We start from the raw sequence: 27,124 nt of genomic DNA on the forward strand, positions 1-27,124 counted from the left end.
TGGCCATACACATTTCAGTGCACGTTTTACAGTGTAAACCTGAATAACCCCATTGGGGTTATATTACTCTCCCCTTGTTGCTTGATCCGCAAAAATGGCCATGTAAACAGTTGCCTGGGAATAACCAACTCATCACTTTTAGTGATCAGTAGTTTATATATACTCTGCCCTCCCCGCAAACCAGGGTGGATTTGATTTAAATCACTACTCAGAAAGACTTGATTTAATCATGTGACCCCCCCCCCCAAAAAAAAGTGCACTCTGTCTCGCTATATTTTACACAACTCAGAGTTACCAAAGACTCATTCTTGCTGGTATAATCTTAATATTAACCAGATGAAGGTTTCATTTTTAGAACAGCAACTTTTCAGATTAGTTTTACAGTTATATAAAAAAATACTGATTTGGTTATACTATTAGAAACACATCAAAGATAGATAATTATGAAATTATTGTGAGGTGAACTATCTCCAGTTTAATAGGTTAATCATTCATATTTGGACAACTTTTCTGCTGTACTTTATTGGAAGGAGAAAAATAATCTTACAGAAACCTCTGTAAGAGCATGACATTGTGAATGAATTAATGGAATTCATTTACCAAAAAATTTAAACAGCCTCATGCTACATAATTAAAAACTAATCCTTATTTACCTTTGGACTATAATGTATCTTAAATAGAAAACTATCTTTAGATAGATTTTTCCTCAAAAAGCATTTTATTAAACAAATCCAATTTAAATAAAAAAAATCCAATTTGAATTAAAAAAAAACCATTTTTTAATGTTTTAAAAAATAATAATTGATTTTTATCCACCCTGCCCCAAACAGAATTCTAAATAGATGCTTAAGCCAATGGTAAGAGGGGGTACATATCAGGCTGAAATCAAGAGCTAGACTTAATTAAGATATTTATTGTTTTGTTGTAACATGCTTGATAGTATAAAGCATTGTTACAATGATGTACAGTTAAGCCGCATTTTAAAGTTCAAGGCATCCATTGATTCTCCCCCTCCCAGAATTGATAGCATTATTTTGCTTATTTCCCTTTGCTTGGCAACCTTGTAAACATTCATATACATACTTAAGTGTGCTGCTGAAAAGGTACCAGAATTTCTTTACAAATAGTTCTTTAATGTTTTCTGATTTACTGCAAGAATACTCTCGTAATTTTTATTTGCTGGGATTGTATCCTTAAAGATACCGTTCCTGTAAATGGATTAGCTCTGTTGTCTCTTTGCTCTGTGAGCCACTATGTATTGTATAATCAAGAGCTATGCTACATATAGGTTCAGAATTTTCACCACTTCAACAACCAGATGTTTAAGGGTGCGGTGTTATGTTAAAGTGTGGGGGTAGAAGGCATAGTTGCCTCGATTCTTAACTACTTGAGTACAGAATGAGAACAGCTATTTGCTCTTCTGTTCCCCACAGCCTGTCTCAGTTTTTAGAGACGCTTTACAGTGAGTTGGTTCCAATAATTCATGGAAGGAGAGTTGTGCTTATAGAAAGGATACTTTTGTGAGTAAAGCAACGGTATTGGATTCAACCTCATATGAAATACCCAATGCGGATTGTAATCCTCCCTCCTTCCCAGCCATCAATTATCTTGCTGAGTTCTATTTTATGCTTGGCACGCTGAGTGCGCTACAGAAATTATTACTCTGTTCATGATTAAACTTTTACTAAAACATACTAATTTTGGTGAGCCCCTGTAAAAGCTAATGAGAAAACGTCTAAGTGTAGCTATTTGAGATGGTCTATAAGGAAGAGGCTTCCTTCCTCAGGTGAAATGTGTGGAGGAAAGGAGGCCTCTAAGCGGTAGCATCTCCAATCATGGCAAGGGATGATCCAGGTGAGGGAAGGGAGGGTTTGGAAGTCTTACTCATTGTAGAGAAGAAGTCCATCCTTCCTCAGTCATTTTGCGGTGGAGGAGTCTCTATTCACTCCCACCCCACAGGCATTGTCTAGATATTTTCCTTTTTGGTAACCTACCAAAACAAGTTTCTAAAAGGGACTGTCAATTATCACAGAGAACATCTTAAATCAGATACTCATTAGAGGATATATTCAAACAAGCAGTATTTCAACAAGCAGTTTCCTATGGTGAATGTTTCATTTTAGCATCTTCCTATGAAAGTCAGAATTTCTTTTCTGTAAATAAGGCTGGACAACCTTTTTTTATTCTGGGGATGGATTGCACCCCAGACCAGGACTGCTGGGCCAGATGTTATCAAGGGGTCTCACTCCTAAGCCCCTCCCATGATGTCATTGATTGTGTCTCCATCTCTTTTCTTCCCCTTGCTCTGTGCCTCTCTGCATGGAGAAAAAGACTTGGATGACTCCTGCAGGTGCTGGCCGAGTTGAGTGACTCCTTCCCAGTCTGTTTGCATCCTCATTGGATGCAAGCAGCATAGAAATGGACTGAGTCAGGATTTGGAGGAACTGGCTGTAAGCAGGCTGCAAGCTCCTGAAAGCCCCAGCGATTAGATCAGAGAATCCCCAGCTTATCTCCAATCTTTGATTAGAGATGACATCTGGGATTCCTCTTCCTCCCAGGGAGTGGGGCTTGGGAATGGCAGGAGGTGCTGCCCATGAAGGGTACTCACCCCTTCTGCTAACCGGATTAGGCCCATGGAGTAAAGGTTGCCCTCTGCTGCTTGTAAAGGCAGGAAAATGGATAAAGTGCTCATTAGGGTGAGAAATACTCCTGAGTAACCTGAAAGTAAGCAGATGGGCTTCAGCTCTCATGTCACAGAGAAGTTTTCCTAGAGTAGGATGTAAAATTAATTAAAATTAATGTAAAATTAATTACAATAATATCCCTAGTATTAGATGCCGGGGATTGAAACTGGGATGTTTTGCATGTAAAGCTTGTGCTGCCTTAAGGAGAGTACAACCAGAAGCATTCCGGAAGCTCACAAGCAGGGTATGAAGACAACTGGTATTGAGACATACTGTTATTGAACTAATACCCATTGGCAGACCTATCCTTCATAGGCAGTAGAGCATCCCTTACTGCAGAGAAAGGGAGTACAGTGCATCTAAATTGGTGTACCTGTTAAAAGCAAATTAGAAGATATGAGAGAATTGATAGTGCTATCATTAGAAGCTGGCACTTTCCCTGGTTTTGAACCTAAGAAGTGTACTCTTTCCCAACCAACTGGAGACTCTCTAAATTCTTCCACTGATTACTATTTAAAGTGGAGAAAGTCTATCTTTCAAAGGGACAAATTCCTGTTCTACTAATATGTGGATACTTCAGTCTCATTTTTAGAAGCTTGCTTGGTTTTAGCAGATATATAGTTAATATATTTGAGCATTTTGCATGGGAATCCCAGAGCCTTATATGGTCAACTTACTTTGTGCTGCAGTGAACTGAAGGCACCCATCCAAAGGGGGAAAAAAATCCAATTGTCTTTAACTGTCTAATACCCTTTCCTTGGCTTCCTGCAGTGGCTCAGTAGCTAATATACTAACATTTAAAATACAGGCATATATTCATGGCTTGTGAAAATTCCTTTGATAGCAGTTGACAACTAGATGTATACAAGGAACATAATATTATTTAGTAAGGGATCATAACAGGTTATGGCTGCTTAGTGTAAAGATATGGAAAGTAGCCTCTAAATCACTTTGCCTGGTGATCTGTAATATAATTCCCTGTAATACTGGACTTGATGGTCCTGTGCCTATCTGTCTAGCAGGAAAAGAGTTTCTACATATCTGGGGGATCCCCAGGTAGGCATAAATTTACAGTTTGTAATTTGAAAACAACAACAACCCCAAAGTATGACACAGACTGAGCATGCTCATTTGTCATCTAGGAGCCACAGAATATTCATGTCAGTTTTAAATGGGTGGAGGATATACTGCTTCCTTGAGTAAAAATACCAAACTGGTGTCTGCAAGGAGGTAGCTGTGTTTACTACTGTTTGTGACCAGTCAGCCTAGTAGCTTACGACTTCTACTGACGATGCCCCTTAGGCTATCTATCTGCTCACCCTAACTTAACTGAAGCCCTCTGATTTCTTTGGTAGAGTTGGCTTTGTTCAGAGCAGCCTATCATGATCCCCTGGGAGATATCAGTGCTCTGCAAGCAATGGCAGGAATTTTCAGATATGCTCTGAAACACATTACTGAACTGTGAGAGAACTGCTATTATGAAGTAGTTATGCTTTTTGTGAGTCTCAAGTACACACCCACCCAAGCCTGCATGATTCTCTGTTCTTGACTTGGGTCCTTTCAGTTAGTCTATGCTGGGACAGGCAGTTCTACTATGCTCTTGCATAGGATATAATTGATCCAATCTCGATGCAGACATGTAGTAGAATCACACAAACCTATGGAGGCATATCCAAAACAGTAGTTCATATAGAAACATGGTGGGCAAAGATGGATTCCCCTTGGGGCAGATACTTCTTACTTGTGTCTGCACACTTGAGAAGTGAATTATTGTTAAGATGTGTTTCCAGTTTAAATTCTAGAAAAGTGTGATTCAACTATCAAAAGTTTGGAAAACAGTGTTTTTGGAGTGGTTATGTTTCTCTAGTGAAATCCATTGAGTTAATAATTTAATGGGTAAAACAATTTTGGATAGGGTGATGACAATACAATTGCTTCCTGCTTTTATCTGGAAATGGAGGATGTGCATGAAAGTTAAAAACATAAAATTATATACCTTCATAGAACTAGTGGTGCAGTTAGTTTTCAATTAGACCAGTAAGTATGGGATAATTTTTTGGAGCTTTGAAACATCTATTCAGAACTGGGAAATGAGTCAGTCCTTCCAACATTCCCATGCTATTTTCTGAATCCCAACATTCTAGATAATCTGACGGCTACTTTAATGCTTGATGTTGGTTTATAAGAAAAATCATCTCATCCACATGAGCAATAAAGGTAACCTAATCCTGATTATAAATGTGCTGAATTTGCTCATAGTGGTGACAGCAAGTAGTCAAACCTAGCTAGATACTGCAATTCATTATATGTGAGACTGCCTTTGAAAATGGTCTGGAAACTTCAGCTGGTCCAACATAGGGCAGCGAGAATTGGCTAATATGATTATATTTTGCCAGTGCTTTTGTGAACTTCATTGCCTTCCAGTCTGTTTCCAGGCTCAATTCAAAGTCCTGGTATTAACCTTTAAAGCTCTAAATGCCTTGGGGCCAGTTTACCTGAACGGTAGTCTGTTTCTATGTATGTATGTATGTATATATATATATATATATATATATCTGGCTGGACCCTAAGATCCTCTTCAGAGGCTTTTCTCTGGATGCCCACCAAATAAAGTGAGGTGAGTCACTACTAAGGTGGGGCTCACCAAGTGCCTAAATTGTGGCCTTTATGGTGCTAGGCAAAAACCTTTTCATGGTGCTAGCCTTTTTTAATCCTTCAGTTTTTAATTACTGTTAAGTGGTTTGTTTGTTTGTTTGTTTTAGATTTTCCTGCTGTTGTCTCTGCTGTTGCATTTCCTTTGGTTTTATTCTGTAGCTGTTTTACATATTTAAATGTTTTATGTTATGTTCTTATATTTTACGGGTTTAATCTCTACTTTGTGAACCACTCAGAGAGCTTTGGCTATTAGGCAGCATAGCGCTATAATAAATACATTTCCAGTACATTGTTCCTGATTGACTGGGATCATATGAAGAATGAAGTAAACAAACAGGCTTTCATTTTGCCTTCAACTTCTAGTCACTAGTGTCTCATTAATATAGACATGACTCACTGAGGAATTTCATCCTAAAAATTAGATCCAAGCCATTGGTTGCAACCAGTCCTTCATTTCCATCATCATCACCACCACCACCACCACTATTCCCAGAAGACATCATATCATCTTTTGTGAGTTATTGTAGACAGCAGGAACTTGGGGCAAGCTATTGCGTAGCAGCAAGTTGCCTCCTCCCACTCTTCCATTACCGCTCAGTAACCCTGCCAAACGATGTACAAGTAAGGCTTATTACTCATTAGAGCAGCAATTCTGCTCCGTGTTGCTAAAATGTCCAATTGCTCTTTCTCTGCACCCTGCTGTGCAATGCTCTTGTTCACACAGGAAGTCACACTGCATCATCTTCTATTAGAATATGTTTGTCAATATCACTGTGTGATATTGTCAGCCAACTTCTTAGAGCAGATTTTGGGGCTGGGGAGTAGGAGCTGGCAGAAAGTATACTAGGAAGAACTCAGGGCAGACACTTTTCCTTTCTTGGAATTAATTGTACTGAAGTATGCAGCCCCCAAACACCAAGCATTTCCCACCAACAAAAAGTGGTGAGGGGGGAGGGAGAGGGGAAACTGCTCATTAGAGTGTCTCTGGAACATCTTAGGAAGCAGTGCTTGAGATTCATGCCAACTCCTTAGGGCACTCTGGGAACACTCTAGGATTGAGGCTTTATGGCAGGAACCTTAAAGACCATTCTTAGCGTGCTTTTCCCTCTGCAATTTGGCAATCAGGTTAGAATGCTTCAGCACCTTGCTGCAAGATCAAAATTTGTTGCTGGTGGTGTGAGTATGAATGTGTGCATGCTTATAGGTGGCTTCCAGTGCTCCAGCAAACATCAGATGCACCCTCAGTGCTGAAAATGTTGTGTATTTCTAGTGTATAACATCTCTATGTAACTAATTCTGATCATAGTTTAATTTTTGATAGATTGTTCCAATCTCATTTTCTATGTGTCCTTTAGTGGGAGGGGAACTACATTTGTACCACAATATAAAAAGATTTAGTGTTAGCAGATTGTTTAGCAAGTTCCTGCATACATGGAGCTTGTGTGTGTATCTGGGATGAGTGAGTTGGTAACTGTAGCTCATAGTGAAATTCTTCAGCTCACCCCACCCACCTTATGTCTTTATTCTAAAAAACAACCACAATGTTGAATGCCACTTTTTCCTAGTTGAACAGTGAAGTTGACTTGAATAAAAAATGTATGTAAACACTCTAGCAAGATACTCCACAGCTGCATAAATTCTGTATGTATTATAAATACAGTTCTGTAATTTTAATCAGTATTACAAAAGAAACCGTTTAAAGCACTGTTATTACTAAGTGTTTCCTCACATACATATTCTAATTCATGGTGCCCAAAGAGACTGGCTTTGCCTTTGAAGACGGTATGTGAATCTCATCTCATCTAAAATGGAATGGCTGTGTTTGCATGCAACTATAAACCATTTTTCAGCACTACATGGTTGAGCCTGTAAACCATCAATATCTTGCAGTCCTCCTACCCTGTCGTCCTGTGTGGTCAGCAAGAAGACTTTTGTCAAGTTCAGTTTCACTTTCAAAGAATCCCTTGGCTTCGGATTCTTTGTTTGAATGTAGTGCTATGTGAAAACAATGAATAGTTAAATGAGTTTTTGAAGCAATGGTTTGAAGTTGGCCTGTTTAGAAACTGACTAACTGACTAACAACTGATTTCAGTTGTTTTTTCTTAAAAAGTTGACGTCCTAAAGAAATTAATATTAAGAGCCCACCAGTTGGTGTATGAAATCAATTTCTTTAAAATGCAAAGACATTCTAGTAGGAGAAAAAGTTTTGAGCTGGAAAATGATGGATGAAAATTTTGATTCATCTTTACCCCTGCCCTTGCCATATAGGCACAATAAATCGACCATGTTCTGCCAAATACTTTCAGCCATTTAGTCATATGTCTTAATGTACTGTATGTGTAATCTCTTGTTTCTCTTAGCAACATTTTAAGTTTATGTTGCCAATTTTTCTTATCTGTACATTTTAAATTAGCATTCAGGACTGTTATGTCGATACCTAGTTTTAGTTTGAACATCATGTAAACTGCTTATGGCCTAGTGTGATGTCTGAATTGACAAATCATTGTTTCTGATTCTGATTTGCTGGTCAATGACAAATAATGGTTTTAAAATTAGTTTGTGTACTCTATGGTTTGTGCTAAGTATGGTTTGGCTTGACGTGTGAATTGACAAACCATAGATAATGGCCATAACTCCACTTCCAGAGACTGCTACTGAATGGAGAATGGAGTGAATTTACAAATGCATGAAGCTGGGCAAATGGAAAATAAAAGCAGACAAACGGCTCTAAATCATGATTCACCTTTGGTATATTTGGAAACTTAAACCATGTCTTGAATTCTATCTATACTGTGGTTACTGCAAACTGTAGTTTGACTATGGCTACAAACGAGCCTGTAACTTACCTATGCCTTCTTAATTAAAAATCAATATAACTGTTTTTAAATGAAAGTTCACCCTACCAGTACCTTCAGTTCTGTTACTTTGAATTACTAGGATGTTCCTTAGTCAGGAGTTGAGATCATAGTTGCATGCAATGTGTTTTGTACTGATGTGGGTCATGGCATTTGAGTTAAGAGCCTGATCAGAGTTCTGAAGGTGGTTATGTTTAGTAGGTAACAACTGTATACATAAAATTGTAGAATGCATGTTTTACTTTACACAAAACCAAGCATTCAGGGCTGAAAGGATAAACAGCGTAAACAGGCTATATGCCCTGAGTGAAGGTATTGGATTTTGATAGTCTAATGTTTTTTAGCTCTATATTGGAGGAGGATGTTAAAAGGTTGTCTGTGTGAAGTCTGTGGGTAAATATTCCCCTCCCCCAGCCAAAAATGTAAAACATAAAACAACTGAAAACCATCTACTAGATATACATATAATAGAAACTGCCAACTTGAAAGAGTAGACTTGCAAGTTTGCTCAATATATCAGGACAACTGCATAAAAGTGGATTTTCAGAGATAGCATCTTGGTACTTTTAAGCAAGAACACTGCAACTGATGTTAATTTCCAAGGACACAATTCAAATTACATGAATAAGAAGAGCCATTCTGGATCAAACCAAGTGTCCATCTAGCCCAGCATCTGTTCACACAGTGGCTAACTAGCTGCCCATGGGAAACCTATAAGCAGGACATGAGTGCAACAGCATCCTTCCTCCCATACTCAAGAACTGGTGTACAGAGGCACACTGGTTCTGATACTGGAAGTAGCATATGACCATGAGGACTAGAAGCCATCAATAGTTTAATTCTCCATGAATTTGTCCAATCCCCTTTTAAAGCTGTTCAAATTAGTGGTCATAATTTCCTCTTGTCCTTCCAAGGTTGTCAGTCAGTTGGCATAGAAACCCACCAATCAACAAAATAAGAATATTTTGTTATAAAGGGAGGACTAAAGGGCAAGTGACTTATCTGTACTGGAAATGGCAATTCTTATATTTAAGAAGGACAAAGAAAAGGGAACTATGGGTTCATTCATTCAGCATCAGTAATGGTGAACAAGTGCAGTAAGTGGGTAGGATTACTTATTGATGTCTCTCTGGCTGTAGAAAGGGTCTGTTTTGGTCTGTTAGTTGCACAGGGTCTGTTAGTTGCACAAATTTAACCCTTCTTTCTTCTATTTATAGGCTTGCATAGATGATAACATAGATATGGTGAAATTTCTGGTGGAAAATGGAGCCAGTATTAATCAACCTGATAATGAAGGCTGGATACCTCTACATGCAGCTTCTTCCTGTGGATATCTTGATATAGCAGAGTAAGGACTTTTTTCCTTTATTTAACATAACCTTTCTTAATGTTGTAGATGTGTAATGCAGAAGTTGCTAACAGGAAGTTGTTTAACACCAAGAGTACCTCAAGCAATTTCATCCATTTTACAAATTATGAAAAAGTGGCTTCTCTATAACAGTAACAGAAATGCAACCTTCCTTTTCCTCCCTCAAACATCAAAAATATGTTCAAAGATGTATTTGAAATTTGTATCAGTCGACATTTGCGGAGATTAATAAACTTGTAACATAATCTTGTATCAGGTGGATATCTAAAGTAGAAATGAGCTTTGGATCCTTTATTTTCAGGCATGTGCTTTTTGTTCCTCTGTCAAATACTAGACCTTTTGTAGAGAGAAGCTAATTGCAGTGAGAATGAAAGAACAGGCAATTACTGGCCAAAGTTTGTCTCTTTATCTTGGGATGCTGATAGACAGTCTCTGAGAAGTTTACAAATAGGGTAGCTGTGTTTTTTGAAGACCGTTTTCTACAACATTCCTATTTGATGTTCTGGTTGCCTGTACTAGGAGGAACTATGTGTTTGAGAATCCTAAATCCATCCAAACCATACATTGACACCTCTTACATTGCATACAGTAACCTAGGATCATGTTTGCCCTTAAAAGGAAGTGATACTGTATTCCTTTTTTACTCTGCAGTATGTGTCAGAATACTGTTTCAGCCAACATGTGAACTAGAATGGTATTTTAGCAGCTGGAAATTTCAATAATTTTTCCTGTGGCAGCTGAAACTGCTTCTTTAGGGGTACATGCATATATTAATTTTAAATTCTTTTCCTTTCGTAATTGTTCTTCCTGTCATGTAGGTCAGTAATACTTATTTTTGTCACTGTAGTAGGGGACTGAGGCTGTAATAGTTACTGTAATACTGTCCATCATAGTAGAATAAATTTATGTTTAATTCTATATAAGAAGTGCTGAAGCTGAACAACTTAGAATTTTTTTAATACAACATTTGACTCCCTTGTTGAGAGTTGGGGCTGTTCACTGCTTTAATACATTTGAGATGATATATGCAACTATTGCTGTATACTACTTTTATGGCTTCAGTTATTTTTGTTGTGAATAGACTCCATAAGTTTATTAACTTTGTAAACTCTAAGGGAAATTCCTTCTAGACCCATGTGTTCTGATTCAATGGAAGACATTTTCTGCCCTTCTCTCCTGAAGGTTTCCTTTGAAGAATGGTGCTCGCTTGACACAAATTTAACATGCCAGACTTGGAAAGACCAGCAGGGTCTGAATGAATGAATGAATGAATATAATTGTGACCAGGAAATAATGATCTTCTACACCAGATATCTCTACCCCAGACATATGTATGCCATAAAATATTTTTTTAGATTATTTTATTGTTTTTAGAACAGTTGTTTGATCAGTAGCAACTCTCTGTGTGTTTTCCAAGAAGGAAGGTAGTAGGTCTTTTATCTGAATGCTTCCTAAGCAATATCCTTAAAGGAGGCCCTTTATTGGAGATGAAACAGATATTCAAGGACTAACCCAGAAAACCTAAATATGTGATACCCTGTGTGAAAGAATAGTCAGAGTTTCTTTGGTAAGCAGATTTCTCATACCCCTATCATTGAATTTTATGGCAGATAGGTTAATATTGTAAAGTTCTTTGAACATACAAGCTTTATTTTTTGAAGGTTTATAAGAGCATACACAAAGGCAGGTCATCTTAGGGTGGTAGAGTTAGTATTGCATTTGGACTATAATTGTGGTGTCGGGAAAATACCATTGTTGAAAGACCCAGGGATATGCATGTCTGCTTAGGCTATTCATCTTTTTTGCCGTTGGGTAACATGCAGAGCATGGAGTTATAATTTGGTCTGACTGTCCTTCTAAAAGTAACATTAAAATCAAAATCAAGTTTACAAGTAACAACACAAACTGTTCTTAAAAATTCATACATTTGCAGTTCTATTCTGTCTTCCATCTAGGGAGCTCAAGGTGGCATACCTAGCTAGTCTCTCTTTTAGTCACCGACAAGAACTGACCTTCCTCAGTTGCTGTATCAAAATCCTTCAGGATATGCCCTGGCCATTCTTGTCCATTTATCAATCAGTTCCCAGCTTTTCACTCTTTGCCACATTCTAATCTTTGTCATGATTAAGAAGCCTCACTCCATTTGGGGCAACAAGCTGGCTCCATTGTCAATAGCTTTCCTTCAGTTTATGATGCAAAGAAAATGGACTGTAATCTGGGGCATAGTTTTAAGGGGCAAAAACTGGTTTAGACACTGGGATCAACAAAGGCAGGTTTTAACCCCCTTATAAGCAGTGTCTCTATTGTGTGCGCTTAATCCTATATCAGTAAATTATTTCTACTCATTCTTGTGGGGAACTAAAATATTGCAGTGGATTCTAAACATTCCACATTGACACTGGGGGACCATCAACTATCAGCAAGGACCCTATGGGTAATTAATGAACTGCTCCTCCTTTAAGAGTAAAAGAGAGATATTCCCAATTTCCTTTCCCAGAAATTGGAAGGTGAGGGACAAGGATTTTGTGGAACATCACCCACTCTTTCTGCATGTAGCATTTGGATTCTCTTGTCTGTTTCTTAGGGTTGAGTATGTATTCAGTTTGGGGTATTGGTACAGGACCACACTGAGAAAACTATCTGTCAGTTGTATAAAGTGATGTCTAAGGAAGATAAGGATTGGACCTTGTAAATGTGGGTGGAAGTTCACAACCCATCATGTTTTTTGTTGGAATCAAAGTAAAAGAACTGGCTGACCCAGGCTGCCTGGACAGCAATTCAGCTTGCAGTTGGACACAGGATTTAACAATTTTAGACCACTAGTCAAATCTAAATTGATGTAGTGGCAAAATTTGTGGGATGACCAGAGCAGCAATAGACTCATTGAACTAAAACCATTAATTTGTTTATGGCTGAATACATCCTTTAGGAATTGCAGGCATGAAATTTTCCTGGCTTGGCAAAGGATTAGACATAGTCAGTACCCATCAGCACCTACATTAGGTGAGATGGCTGTGGAATGTATTGTTCAAGTGTCCACATATTCTAAGTATTTGCCAAACTTTTTTGTGGACCTAGCCACCTGGTCTATGCCAGGTGGGTCCAGGTTCATTCATGGATGAAGATAGTACTTTGGATGCATGCTTCATGTTTCTAAAGATAATAGTTGGCTGTATTTTTAGACATTTGGAGACCTGGCTGTTGCAAGAGAAATGTTTTATGGATTAATGGAATGGGCACCTGGACACAGCTGTTTGAATTGTCATATTATGGCCTAAATGTTGCTGTGCAGTGCCTTAAGTTCCCCACCTCCCTACTTAACACTGATTGATGGAACTTGTATGTATAGCAGTTTCACATAATGTTCTGTTAATTCACATAATGTTCTGTTAATATTTTTCTGACCTATGGGACCTGACTTGACTACTTTTAAGAAGTTCAGTTGTGGGACATGAACTTATAAAGGCCATCACTTCTATTTAACACCTAAATCACAGCTAATGTTTCATTTCCTCTGAATTATCAGTTAACTCAAAATGAATACTTGGTCACACCTTTGCTCTGGCTCAAACAGCCTAAGCAACAGTTTTGCATTTTCTTTTCCCCCCTGCTAAGCTTGTAATTAAAATGATTATATTTATCATTACATGAAGAGGAGTGGTTACTTAGCCCCAGTCTCCTGTAGTCACTGTGACTCCCAAGGTTTCATTTGAGTATGTTGGTGGAGGTTCTGCCTTTCCCCAGTCCTATATTATATTTATTTAGAGTATTTTTATCCCGCACCCCAGCCAAAAAGGCTCCTGGAGCTGCTTATACAAAAGCTAAAGCTGTTTTCTTATTTAAGATGGGTTAGAGGTAACCTGGGAAGATGTTTTTTGCTTACCCCGGTGGCAGAGTTGTTGTGACATATATTTGTTTGTAGAATGTAGTTGGAGGGAAGGGACTTGCTTCCTGGATCTTCAGAGCTAGATCCCAACTCAATAATAGACCATTAGCTGCAAGAGCCTGGTAATAAAACCATTATGCATAAATTAGACTGTTAGCACAGTGGGTGACAGAGACGTTTTGTGGTCCCTATAGGCAGTGGGTTAGGGGAGAGAGGGGGGGCTGTACTTAAAATGTGAATGGTGCATAATATTTTGGTTTTTAATAAAAAATATTTGCCAGGTGAGGAAGATGACACTTAAAATTTATGGAGAAAAAAATCTTCCAAAAGCTGTTAAATGAGCCAACCACAGATTAAGGTTGCATCCTAAGACAATTTACTAGAAAGTAAGCCCCATTGAATTGAGTGTCCATAATACCATCCATCTAGCCCAGTATTCTCCATCAGCCTCCTCCCCCCACCCCCAAATCAGGTACCTTTGAGATGTGAAACCCTAAAACAGGTCATGGATTCACTCCCAGCAACCAACCATGGTTGGGTTTAGAGATATAAAATTTTGAAGCCATAGGAACATAAAATGTAATTATGTACTAGTTGGTTTGGCATAAAATTATAACATTTGCTATATTAAAAGTACAGTGTATTCAAACAATTATTACAAATTGAATTTACTTTTTTATGATGAGCAGGCAAAAAACAATTTAAAAAAAACCCAGAAGAAACCATCAACATTAGTAACAAAAAAAATTATGTCTCTGCTAGCCCTCCACAGTGTCAAGCGGACATAAAGCACCCATTCCCATAAAAAGAACTGAGAAACAAAACAAAAAACAAAAAAAGGGGGGGGGACCAAGTTTCAGTGAATATGCATGAAATTTAATCAGACTCATTTTCTGAGCTATAGCTATCACTATCAGTTTCAATCTCTGCTTCAGTGACAGCTGGATTAACCTTCAATTTGTTCATTCTCATCCAATACATTACTGACTTCAGGCACCGATTTAAAACCAGAACAGCTTCTTTGGATTTAGATGGAAAGGAGAGATACTTTTGAGTATTGTTAGCATACTGGTGGCACTGAACCTTATAACTTCAGGCAGTCTGTCCAAGTGCTTTCATGTATATGTTAAATAGCATGGGGGATAAGTTGGAACACAGGCTAATAGCCATGGCGTGGAACAGGAAATTCCAAGCACCACCTTCTGAGATATCCTCTCCAAGGAGTAGAGCCGCCAGTCCCATCTCAGATGCCTCAAAAGGATACCATGGTCAATGGTATTGAGAGCCACCAAAAGGTCCAGCAGAATCAACATGGAGACACACACACCCCGACCAGTTCTGGTGTAGATCATCCACCAAGGTGACCAAAGCAGTCTCTGTCCCATAACCAGGCCTGAAGCCAGATTGAAATGAATCTAGTTAATCTGTCTCATCCAGAAATCCCTGAAGCCACCAAACACTCCAGTACCTTTCCCAAGCATGGAATATTGGAGACAGGCTGGAAATTATCCAATACAGTGGGCTTTAGGGACGTCTTACCACTGTCTCCTTTAGGCAAGCCATAATCACACCTTGCTATAAAGAGGTGTGCACTGTTACCCTTGCCCACTGAGCTAGTCTCTCCCCCCCCCCGCCCGCTGCTTTTATAAGCCAAGAAGAGCAAGGGTCCTGTGCACAAGTGGCAGGCCCTTGACAGACTAAAAAAATCTAATATTTGTTTGTCCTGTGTGTTGTGAACTTTAAATGATGTAAGATACTGAAATCTTCATCTGAGTTTACTTGAGTATAACTCAAGTACTATATAATACAAATAGTTTAATATAATTCTAATAGTATTCTCTCTGAATAATATACAAAAGTTCATCTGACCTTTTGATTGGGCGTAATGGCTGGGTAGAACCTTGGTAAGAGTAGTTTAGTAAGCATACATCTAGGTTTGTTTCCTAAATCAAGCTATTTAAGTTGGGGAGCATAGCGTAAGGTTAATTTAACTTCCCTTGGATTGGTCCTTTATTGAAAGAGTAGTTTATTATTCATTTCATACATCATGATTTGTTGAATTAAACAAATTCGTTGAATTTGTTTTCTCCCATGTGAATATTTTACTTCTGTCTCCTTGGTGCTTCCAAGTCTTTTCTGTATAGATTAATCTATATTGCAGAACAAATGGCCTTGGAAGTTAAAGAAAGTTCCATCTAGATTGATCTTAACTGAAAGACAGGATTTTTTTTTTTTTTACAAAGTATACCTACCACCAGTGGTACTTTACAACCCAAAGTATATCTTTAATATGTAACACAGAGTATGATATGTGTTGGAGATGTTCTGCTTCACCTGCTGACCTTTTTCGTACTGGTTTTTTTTCCTGCTCAGTTATTCAATTTTGGAGAAAGCTCATTGCAATTGGAAGAAATTACAAGCTGTTCTTTACTAGTGAACCTAAGCTGTTTCTTTTATGTTAACTAAATGACATGGCCTGCAGTCTGATTTGGAATTGATAATTAACTTCTTGATAGCAACCAGCATATGTATTGTATAGCAGGCTATTGGAAAATAAATAATGCTCCTTTATTATCAATTGGCATTTGAAAATATAGCACTTGGCATTTTTAACTTATTTCCTGAGGAATCAAAAGGAAGTCAAAACTGAGGGTGTTATGCGCAAATAGATTTTATTTGTGACACTTCGAAACAAATTTCTAGATGCTATACAAACGCTTGTAAAAAAATTCTGTTGTGAATTGTCATTGTGAATGAATGGTTAATTTTGTATGAATTGCATTTTATATGATGTTTTATATGTTTGTAATAAGACTTTTCTCCTGGGGTCTATTCATTATGTCTTGGGCTTAGTAGCCAAAATGTTCTGCCAGCCAGAAAGAATACAGTGAAAGTGCCTCTGAAGGGATGCAGTGTGCCTTTCGCTTTCTAGCCAACAATTGGCAGCCTACTCCTCCCACAGAATTAAGGAGAAGGGCTAATAGTGCAGATGGTTTTCTTCTCCATGAGCTTGAATCTCTTGCAGATCTTCCTTAAAATCAAACATTGTATCCACTTCCCTAGCAATCCCAAGCACAGAAAGCAACTGTTTTCAAAGACAGAGCTAAAAAGGCTAGGAGGCACTTTTCCTTGTCTTCCAAAGAAATGCAGTATAGATTTTTCTTCCTACTCTGCAACAGTTCCCTTTCAGAGTCCAGTTGTTGTTCTTGATGATGATGATGATCAACCTCAAGAGGACAAAATAGAGCTTATCTCCTTCTTCTTGTTGTTGTTGTTGTATGCAAAGGGAGAGTGAGAGCTGGGGGCTGAGAAATAGAATGAGGGTGAGGAAAGTAAAAGTTAGATTTGCAATTGCTCTCTGCCTTCTCTTATCCAGGCAGTCCACAGAGTAAACCTACTCGCAGTTGGATTGAATCTATGCAGGAGCTTGTTGACTGAGGAGGTATTTGGAAACAATGTTTTTTCAGTGGAAGCTGGGGGTTCAAAAGATATTTAACTGCTGTTGTAGAGTTCTAGAGCGAGGATAGTGCTGTGGCAGGGGAGCAAAGGTGACTATGTGGGGGTAAGCAACTTTACATAAGGAGAGGCAGAAAAACAAGCTGAGAAACACCAGATATAAACTGAAAATATTATGGCAACGTGCTCTGCTCTCACCGCAATCAGATCTACAGTATTCCCTGAAAGGGAAGAGAATGGAATTGAAAGGGAAGAAAACTTTGCAGATGTCATTCAGACCTAAGTGAAGTCTGTATTGATAGAAGTCACAGACTAGGTGAACAAATTGTTGAGTCAAATGAGCATAGCATTCATATGGTAGCAATTTTGTATTTCAGAAAGTGAAGATACATCCTTTCCTACTTACTTTAAATATTTATAGCAAATAAGGTCTATTTCTGGTAAGCTTAATATTAATCTTCAAGTTCTTTGATATTGTTCCAATGTGGTATTCAATTCATGAAGCCAAGTATAGTTTTTGTTATCTCTGGTTACTTAGGTATGAGCAATCATACTTTCCCTAGTGCTGAATAACAGGTTGTATTGAATGCGTGCTGGGCAGATATTCTGGACCTCAGTTTCAGGTGCTGTTGGTGTAGAGTGCTTTGCTGTAGTTACATATTGATTTGGTTTTCATGATATGATAGCCAATTGTGACTTAATTTACTTGTTGTGGCTGTTGCATTGTGCTAGGCACTTGAAGGCACCATTTTTACATGGTGCCCAGCTTGCTGGGGTTGTTGTGTCATGTGAACTCAGGTGGCAGGAGTTGTTTAAGGGTTGTCCAACTGTCATGCTGTATGAATCAGGTCACTTGGTGGAAAATTAAAGGCAGAGAAAATAACAGGCCAGTTTACGTGGTGTCTTGTTTTGATCATGCAAACCAGGTCATATACTTTCCTACTTATTTAAATGTTTATATGATTCAGGTGTGATATAATTTTAAACCACTTACTTTTTATGTAAGACATTTAATAGAACTAAAACTAAAAACAACAATTTAAACTAATGTTTAAAAAATGCTTTTTAAATCTACCGTGCTTGGCGTTTGAGTATTAGGGTTTGTGGACACCAGGCAAGCAAAATAGGTGATACTGCATGTTTGAGGTATGGATTAACTTATTGAGAGAGAGAGAGAGAGAGAGAGAGAGAGAGAGAGAGAGAGAGGTTGATGTTGGTGGTCAGAAATTATTATTTGAAATTTACTTACAGTGGAGAAGACAGTCATCATAATGATATATTTATGTTCACTTTGAAAGGAGCAATCACCTTTTTACCTACTTAAAAAAATGATTATGGAGCCTATCTAGAAATGGACTGAGTGTTCTAAACAAATCTTGGGAAAGAGTGTAAGATGCTTGTGTCCCGTCCCTGTCCCCCCAATTTGTCTAGAATGTCTGAAGGAAAGGGAAGGAATAGGCTAATGTATACTTTACACACACATCCTTTTAAGTGCTCCATCTCAATCGGATTTTTGAGTTTTCTGTTTTGTAGCATATTAATTAGGAAGAGTTTTAGGAGTAATGAGACACCAGAGTCTTCAGCTATGGAGGCTTCTAGTCTGATTAAAAACAAACAAACAAAAGCTTTATATTAAACCAGTTCTGCTTCTAAGTTAAAGTTGTAGCACCTGCCACAAAAAGAAGATGGTGTAGTTCAGCCTTGGTAGCCATAGGCAATTAGGAACTGCATGCAGGTGAGTGCATGGAATTCCATGCAAGTTAGTGGGCTGGTGGAGGAGTGGGCTACAAGATGAGATAATCCCCCTCCTCTGTGCCCAGTAAAGAAATGTGGCTCCCTGTTCCTCCTCTTTCAGCAGGCCATTAACTTTTTTGCAGGCTAGTAACTTTTGTGAGTTAAATTTCATTTATAAGGCTGTGTAGTTTTTTTATTTGCTTACCCACTTTGCCCTAGTAGCAACTGATATCTTATGGTCAGGGTGTCCTGATTTTTGTCTGTTTAATACAATCAGTGGCTCATCCTAGGACATAGAAAATTCATGACACGGTGTGTCTGTTTTGATTCTTGTTCTGGGGCAAATGTTAATGTGTTTGTATTTTTATAGCCAGGAGCTTTTTGGAAACTCAGAAGCAGTGCATAATAGAAGTAATCAACACCTTTTGCTAGCTTTTTCATCACCAGTATCTATTACTTGGCAATATATTAATATACATAGCTATTACAGCTAATAAGCTACAGATAGGCTTTATCCTTCATTGTTGATCTGTCTAAACCCTTTTTAATGGTTCTGTCAGGATCCTAAGACAATGGGCCAGTTTGCATGATCGAACAGCCCACCATAGCTTATGAAGTACGTGTTCGTACATGCGGGTGGTCATTTTGAATATTGAATGCCTGGCTGCGGATTGTTTTGTCGTGCAAACCCAGGGAACATGGATTATGTTAGTATTAAACTACCCTTGCATAACACATGGTCTGTTGATTATGTGATGGTTGTTTAACCATAACCCGTGATCCTGAGGTTCGCATGACTTGGCAAGATATGGTTAGACCTTGAATATGCAAATCACATACGGCATGCACTGCAGCCCACCGTGAGTTAAACAACACAACGGGCTGGTTTGATTATGCAAACCAGATGAATGATCCAGTTCATACAGTCTTGGGGTGGTTTACAAGCCATGGTGGCTTGTTAACGCTGTTGTGCATGCTGGTCACATGCTGGGTGGATTTCCATAATTTCTCTTGCTTGCCATTTTGCCTGAATCTGGGTGGCATGGCTGGTTTGAGAGGGCATAAACCCGGAAAAAAACTTGAGTCTGAAAAGTCTTTCCATCCAGTGTCCAATATTCCATTCTTGCTCAAGGTGCTGGTGGCTTCTGAATGAGGTGGATTATCTAGATGCATTTCAGTCTGGCTTTAGACCTCATTATGGGAGAGACACTGCTTTGGTTGCCTCGGTGGATTATCTATACTAGGAACTGGACAGGGGGAGTATGTCCCTGTTGGTTCTGCTTGACTTCTCAATAGTTTTGATAATGATCAACCATAGTATCCTTCTGGGGTGTCTGTTTGAGATGTTTCTCATAGTGAACAGCCAGATGTCTCTTGGAAGCTTAGAAGCAGGACATGAGGGTTCTTTCCTTTTGAGCTCCCCAGCAACTCATACCTAGGGGCATGTTGCCTGTGATTCAGGATATTACATAGCCATCATGACTAGTAACCATTGATAGCGTTTTCCTCCATGCATTTGACTAATCCCCCTTTAAAGCTATCGAAGTTGGTTGCTATCATCACGTCTTATTTTAGCAAATTCCATAGTTCAGCTGTGTGCTGTGTGTTTCTCTCCCACCATTCAGTATCGTTGGATGGCCCTGGATTCTAGTATTACGAAAGAGGGAGAAAAATACCTCTCTATCTATTTTCTCTACACCATGTATAATTTTACCCACCTCTATCATGTCTCCCCATTCTTGTCTTTTTTTCTAAGTTAAACAGTCCCAGATGTTGTAACCTCTCCTCATAGGGGAGTTGCTCCAGCCCTTGATCATTTTGGTTACCCTTTAATGCACCTCAAAACTCTGCCATTTTGAAGTGCAGTGACCAGAAATGCACAGAGAATTCCAAATGTGGTTCCACCATAGAGTTTTAATCAAAATCGTTTACTGATCTACTGCAAATCATTCAGAGATTTACAAGTAGACCCAATCTATCTTCCACTCTTCGTATACTCATTACAATAGAAACTGGGATATTGAATAGAAAAAGGGGAGAAATTATGGTAGAGTACAATCTGAGGTAGAGGAGATGAGCGCATGTAATAGGAGAAGGTTAATGGGAAAGAGAAAGTTGGAGCTCTGCCCCAATCTCCAGGTACACCCAATTTGTGAAATTCATGACTTGATTTTAAGGAGTAACAAATTCGTTTTGGCTATTGGCAACAGTAATATGTGAATAGATTTGTATACCCACTCAGAAAACAGGTATTACTGTTTGGTGCTTTATATTTAGAATTCAGCATTGCTATACATTTTGGCTCCAAGGGACATCTTTGAAAGTTACTATACCACTTTTCTTTTTAGAAGTCTTACTTGTCGTCATCTATAGTTCAAGAAGCTCCATGTCAGGCTGGAGCTCTGGCTTCTGCTGCTGCAGGATCTTCTCTCTGGCACACAGTAGTGGTGGCCCATTTATAGGTGAGTTTGAACACCTATCAGATCATATAAAATGGCCACAAGGTGAAAGGCTGTGTTCATACATATTTTGGCATTATGTTCTATTTTATTTAGTTTATATTGCACCTCTCCAAAAAAAATTCAGTTTGGTTAGAATAAAATAACAGAAAACTAAAGAAACAATAAGATAAAACAACTAGAAATAGCCAGCCTTTTCTATAGAAAAAACTGACTGAAATTCTGAAATCATACTGTTGAAATTGAAAGCTTGTCCTTATTCAGCTAAAACATAACCCCACCATTTCATATTGAGAATCAGACTCACACAATAACAGTTCCAAAATTTGCAAGGAGCAAATTAGAATGTGTACTTTCACATTCTAATTACACAGAATATAGATACTTTATTCTGGTTTCTTTTGGTGTCGGAACAGCCTAGGGAAATAATTGGAACTTGTAGATGAGGAATGTTAGGTGCATAGGGATAGAACCAGGATTGGGGACCCTTGAACCACAATGTATCCACACTGTAGCAGATTTTTCTTTAAAATTTTTAAAAGATTTTTCCTTCATTCCTGCATTTGAAATAAAAGTTGGTGTTCTTAGGAAGACTATGAAATATGTGTTGGCTGTACAGTTTATTCAGTAGCTGCATTAAATGTTGCACCCACATTTTGTGACAATATAATTTAACGTGGTGATTTCTAAAAAGCTTGCTGTGATATTCACACTATAAATGTTTAACTTTTCCTGGAGTTCACATTTGAATGATTTTTAGATCATAGCACTTCAATTCAATATTTAAGTGCTGTTTACAAGATTACAGAAGCCAAAAGTGTACTAGTAGCTGGCCTCTATTGTAACCTTTAAAGATCTCCACCCAGTTTGGTTTCTTATTCTGTTGTGGTTTTACACTGTGTTGCCTCGTTGTCTCTTGTGACCACTTGAATTGCACAAATGTGGCGGTTGCTTCCATAGCAGAGTTGATCTGGTGGTATCCAGTTGGCTTCTTGGGTCTGAAATCCCAGATTCAATACCCAGCTTCTCCAGGTAGGGCAAGGAAAAGAATCCCACCTGAAACCCTGTGTCGACAATGCTGGGCTAGATGGATCAGTAGTCTGACTCAGTAGCTTCCTATGTTGAGGCTGGACAAGAGGGAGGGAATTGGCTGCTCTTTTGTGGATAGCCAACTCTTGCATGTTTAGGAGAGAATGAGCTCTCAATATTATGTGACTCAAGGTCACCTTCCAAGAAGTAAGTTGGAAGACTGGGGAAGTGATAAACTGCTTTCCCCAAGGTGGAGTATTTGGTAAATCTAGCCTGTGAAAAAGATACATCTTTTGATATATCCGCTTTATCTTCCATGACTTCATTTAATAGGTGCCTTCTTGGTGCACATGTTAAGTATGTAGTGTTTGGCCAGGTTCTTACAATCATGGGGGTGGGGCTATAACCCATGATGGCCTATTTTCCCTCTCTGCCCATGCCAGTTGTGAGCCACCTAATTAGCATAATTACCCTCACTGGATTTGCGTTGTCATGATGTCCAAACCCAAGGAGGGTGGCTGACTGGGATGGTTTACAAACCACCCTGAAACCAATGGCTTGTTCTAGGGTTTCAGGGTGGTTTGTAAACCACCCAAGTCATCCACCCTCACTGGATTTAGAGATCATGGCAGTCTGCTCCCAGTGAGGGTAATTATGCTAATTATGCAGTTTGCATCCGGCACAAGCAGGGAGGGAAAATAAGCCACCATGGCTTATTTGCCCTCCATGATCAGGTGAACCTGCCTTTAATTCCTTACCAGAGGGAGGAAGAAAATACTGAAGGAACAGAACCCCATTATGCTTCTTTGTTCATTTGAAATTATAGCAGCTACAACATTCTTTAATTTAGCCCCCCCCCCAATGCTAGCCCTCAAGAGTTTTTTATTGGCCTATTTTTACTCAAGAGGTGCTGGAGGGGACAAATAAAGTGCTGTGTCCCTTTGCCAGCTCCTTTTTTGATTAACATGCAGGCTCATAAAACATTTTGCAGGCTAGAAACCACGTTCTGCCCCTCCACCTTGCTTTCTGATCATGAAGTGTGGGAGCGGGGGCTCCAACATAGAAATGCACTGGGTGTGTAATGGAGCACTCCTTTCCTCTGCGGTTAGTCCTCTCCATTTTTGCATATTTAGCAGAGCGGGCTCACCCTCCTTCAGGCCCAGCATGGGAATGCAGTGGGCTGCTGGAGGAGGGAAAGAAGGCTACATGCTGTATTGGGGAGGGTTTTATACTGGGTTTAAGATTTATCAGTTCATCTGCTCCCTATTCCATGGCTGTAGGGTAGAAGTGCTAAACCATAAGTTTCTTAATTTGGCTAGCAAAGAGGTAGTCATGAGTTTGCATATCAAGTCAATTGACTGTATTCACCATGCCTATCTTCCTTTCATTTTGCACATTCTATTATAAGTGATAATTGTCTTACTTTTTATAAGGTTTCAGTGAGGCATACATTTATTATTTATAAATATAGAGGAAGATAGCGTTGAAGACAAGATTCTATAAAGAACTGCTCCCTGTCTTACTTAGTCCATATTTAATTCATCTTTATTTGTTTTGGGTTTTATATCTGACCTTTTAATCAACCTTGCAAACGGATTGTAATAAAACAAACACATGCATATGCTCACACAACTCAGTGGCTCTTTGTATATAATAATGTACCTTATTTTGTCATTGGACAGTTCTTATTATATTGACCTGACTCACACAACATGACAACCCAACATGGCTTAATTTACTCATGGGGTTATTGTGTTTTGCTGAGTGCTTGTTGGCATCATTTTTGCATGATGCCCACAGGCATCTATCTTGTTATGTCAAGCGGACCCAGGCGGCAGGGGTTGTTTGAAGGCTAGGCACCCTCAAATAACCCATGGCTTTTTAAGGGTTATTTGTGGGTTTGTATAACAACCCCTTCTGCCTGGGTTTTACAATACTACAAGCCACAGCAAACTGGGTGCCAAGCATGATGTGACAGCCCCCGCAGGTAAATTAAGCATGGTGGACTGTCACGTCATGCAAACCAAGTCACTGTTTTTTATTAGAGGCCTATCCTTCTTGGTTCATAGCCCTGAGATCATATTAGGTCCATAACTTGCTCATTTACAGAACTCCTCCAGCAGTACTCTTATAACATGAATGCATGTAACACCAGTGCATGTTATCTGCTGCTTAATTTTAGACATTTCCCTCTTTAGTTTAGGCTTACAGAAAGTTCTTCAAATTAAGTAATACTTTACTTTATTGTAAGACTCCATAAAATACATTGATTTAATCTGGTAAGGTCTAATAGATGGTTTAATCTGCTGGATATGCAACTTCTGTCTGGGTGTTGTAGCCCTACCCGCTTCTGTTGTGTTAAAAATTCTCAAATAGTTAATATGCTGATATCTCAAGGAAACTTTGAAAGCTACATGTTATGCACGGATATTTCTTCAAAACTGGTGTGCTTCTGGAGCGGGAAAGTGATTTGAAATAAGAATCCCTCAGATTATCTTCTATTGCACATTTTATCCTCTATCACTTGTATTATTCAACAAGTAGATCCCTCAAACAAAATGTTGCAGCCCATAACATGAGTGCTCTCATTCAGGGTTTCATTTAGTCAGGAATAGAAACCTTGTAGCACTATTTGGGTCTTTGGGTCATAGTCACAACACTTTGTTGCTATATAATGTGGGAAAGGAAGGGTTGTTGTTTTTAACCTCATACTATACATCCTCATTCTAATGCTTGCCTGCAGGATAATGTAAGTTTAGGAGCTCAAGCAGGTCAATCTCCTACTTCTTTCCCTATCTTCCTTGTTCTTTTTTCACTTGACACATTCAGCATTCTGTGGTTCAGTTGTCTTTAGCCATTTATTTAATTGCTAAAAACACTGAATCACCCAAGTTTTCTACTAAATGAAACAAGTGAGATCTCGAATGAAATGCTGCCGTTTGGAGTACATACAAAAACTCATTGTATTGTGAAAGGTTGCTTGTAAATATAGGGCAAAACATTACAAAACAAGAAGCTGAGAGAAACCAAAATTGACAGCTTCATCTATCCTTAATTGTTACCTTGCTGTTTTGGTCAGTAGAAATAAGTCCAAATGATAGTCTGAAAGATTAATTGAAAAGTATTCCCAGAGTGTTCTACAGGATATGATGTCATCTGGACATAGCAGACTGGCAAGTTTCTAGAGTACTTCACTGGCCTGGTTCAGACGACACGCTAAACCATGCTGCTTTACTACAAAATGTTGAATGGAATGCATTCCGTTAACCATTTTGTAGTTAAGCAGCATGGTTTAGCGTGTCGTCTGAACCAGGCCACTGTGTCATAAGTGAAATATCATTGATTGGGATCATATAGTAATGGAGTAACTACTACTTGGTTTTGGGTAGAGATGTAAAATTTCTGGAAATTTTGAAGTTATTGGAAAAAACTGTTTCCTGGGGTTTTCAGGAAAAATTGAAATTTTTGGAAAAATTGAAAAAAATGAAATATTAGCACTTTTTACAGATTGAAAGTCACTTCATTACTTTAGGAACATAAAATGTAATTATGTACAAGTTGTTTGGGCAGAAAATTATTACATTTGGTATATTAAATGTACAGTGTATTCAAACAATTATTACAAATTGAATTTCTGTGTGTGTGTGTGTAAGAAACGGGGCTACAAGCTCCTGAACTACAAGGAACCTCTTTGGCTTTTCCAGTTTAAGAGGAGCAGGCAAAGAACAATTAAAAACACACACAGAAGAAACCAAGATTCAATGAATATGCATGAAATTTAATCAGACTCATTTTCTGAGCTATAGCTATCACTATCAGTTTCAGTTTCTGCTTCAATGGCAGTGCCCCCTAGAGACAGAAATGCATCTTGCTCTTGCATTTGAGAGTTATAGTCTCAGTTTGCAACCTAGGACTTGCTTGTCCTTGGTGCGCAGAAATTGTAATAATCTGAAACTGTACATAGTTTTTAGAAATCATTTAGATAAGTAAATATATGAACACCTTGTTTTAAACATTTTATTCATCATGCTAAAATAAAACATTCCATAATCCATTTTTTCTTCATTTTTTCAAATTTTTGGGAAAAAACCAAAAAAGCCTTCCAGGGGGGGGGGGGGGGGAGACAGGAAAAAAAAACCTGTTCCCCCTCCAGAATTTTTCTGTCCCCCCCACCCCCCGGCCTTCACATCTCTAGTTTTGGGCATCATGGAGTACAGTCTACAAGACATTTTCATCTGTGCTCACATACAACTTCTAAAATGCTAACAAGCCCTGATTGGTAAGAAAAAGATTCTCAAAGTAGATATTTGAAAGACCTTCTGTTGCTCCTAAAGCTTGAATCTACTGCAGGTTGTCAGGCTCCGTACAGGTCTTCTACTATTATGCTATTCACTAGGTGAAATAAGCAATCTGTTACTTCCTTGTTATTCTGACTGAACTCCTCCCACCCCTAGCCAATCTTATTTTCAAATACATCACATTTTCACTGAAATATATTCAGTACTTTTATCAAACGCGCGCTGCCATATTAATACTAAATTCTTTCTTCTCTTAACAGATATTTAATTAGTCAAGGAGCACATGTAGGAGCAGTAAATAGTGAAGGAGACACTCCATTAGATATTGCTGAGGAAGAGGCAATGGAAGAATTACTTCAAAATGAAGTGAATCGACAAGGTAATTTTCAACATTTAATGCATCAAAACCGAGTGTGTAAAAAGAATCAATTGTATTAAAGCTAAAATGTTACTATCACCTTAAGAAAATTGGCTGTTGGGTGAACAGTATTCTCATGGCAAACTGCCTCTGCCAGTGTGATTGAACACAATGGACAGCTGCATCGTTGCTGTTTTTTGTTTGTCTCCCATACCATAAAAGTGTATTCTAAATGTGCATATTTATGATTCAGTATGATCAAGCCAGGGCAGTAGTCTTCAATAGTTGAAACCACTAGGAAGATTCATAGCAAAATATTATAACTATTGAACATCATTCCT

At 38.5% G+C, this 27,124-nt stretch overlaps 1 protein-coding gene across 3 annotated transcripts in view; it reads left to right on the top strand.

Moving 5' to 3' along the window:
• The window catches only part of PPP1R12A (protein phosphatase 1 regulatory subunit 12A), a 104,352-nt gene that overhangs the window by 24,306 nt on the left and 52,922 nt on the right, over positions 1–27,124 (top strand). For all 3 annotated transcript variants that reach the window (XM_063133835.1, XM_063133836.1, XM_063133837.1), the window contains exons 2-3: positions 9,412–9,542; positions 26,686–26,804. In XM_063133835.1, coding sequence (XP_062989905.1) covers positions 9,412–9,542; positions 26,686–26,804 — 250 coding nt within the window. The remainder of the gene's footprint in view (positions 1–9,411; positions 9,543–26,685; positions 26,805–27,124) is intronic.

Source organism: Elgaria multicarinata, chromosome 9, assembly GCF_023053635.1.
Source record: "Elgaria multicarinata webbii isolate HBS135686 ecotype San Diego chromosome 9, rElgMul1.1.pri, whole genome shotgun sequence".
In the NCBI taxonomy this organism is placed as follows: domain Eukaryota; kingdom Metazoa; phylum Chordata; class Lepidosauria; order Squamata; family Anguidae; genus Elgaria; species Elgaria multicarinata.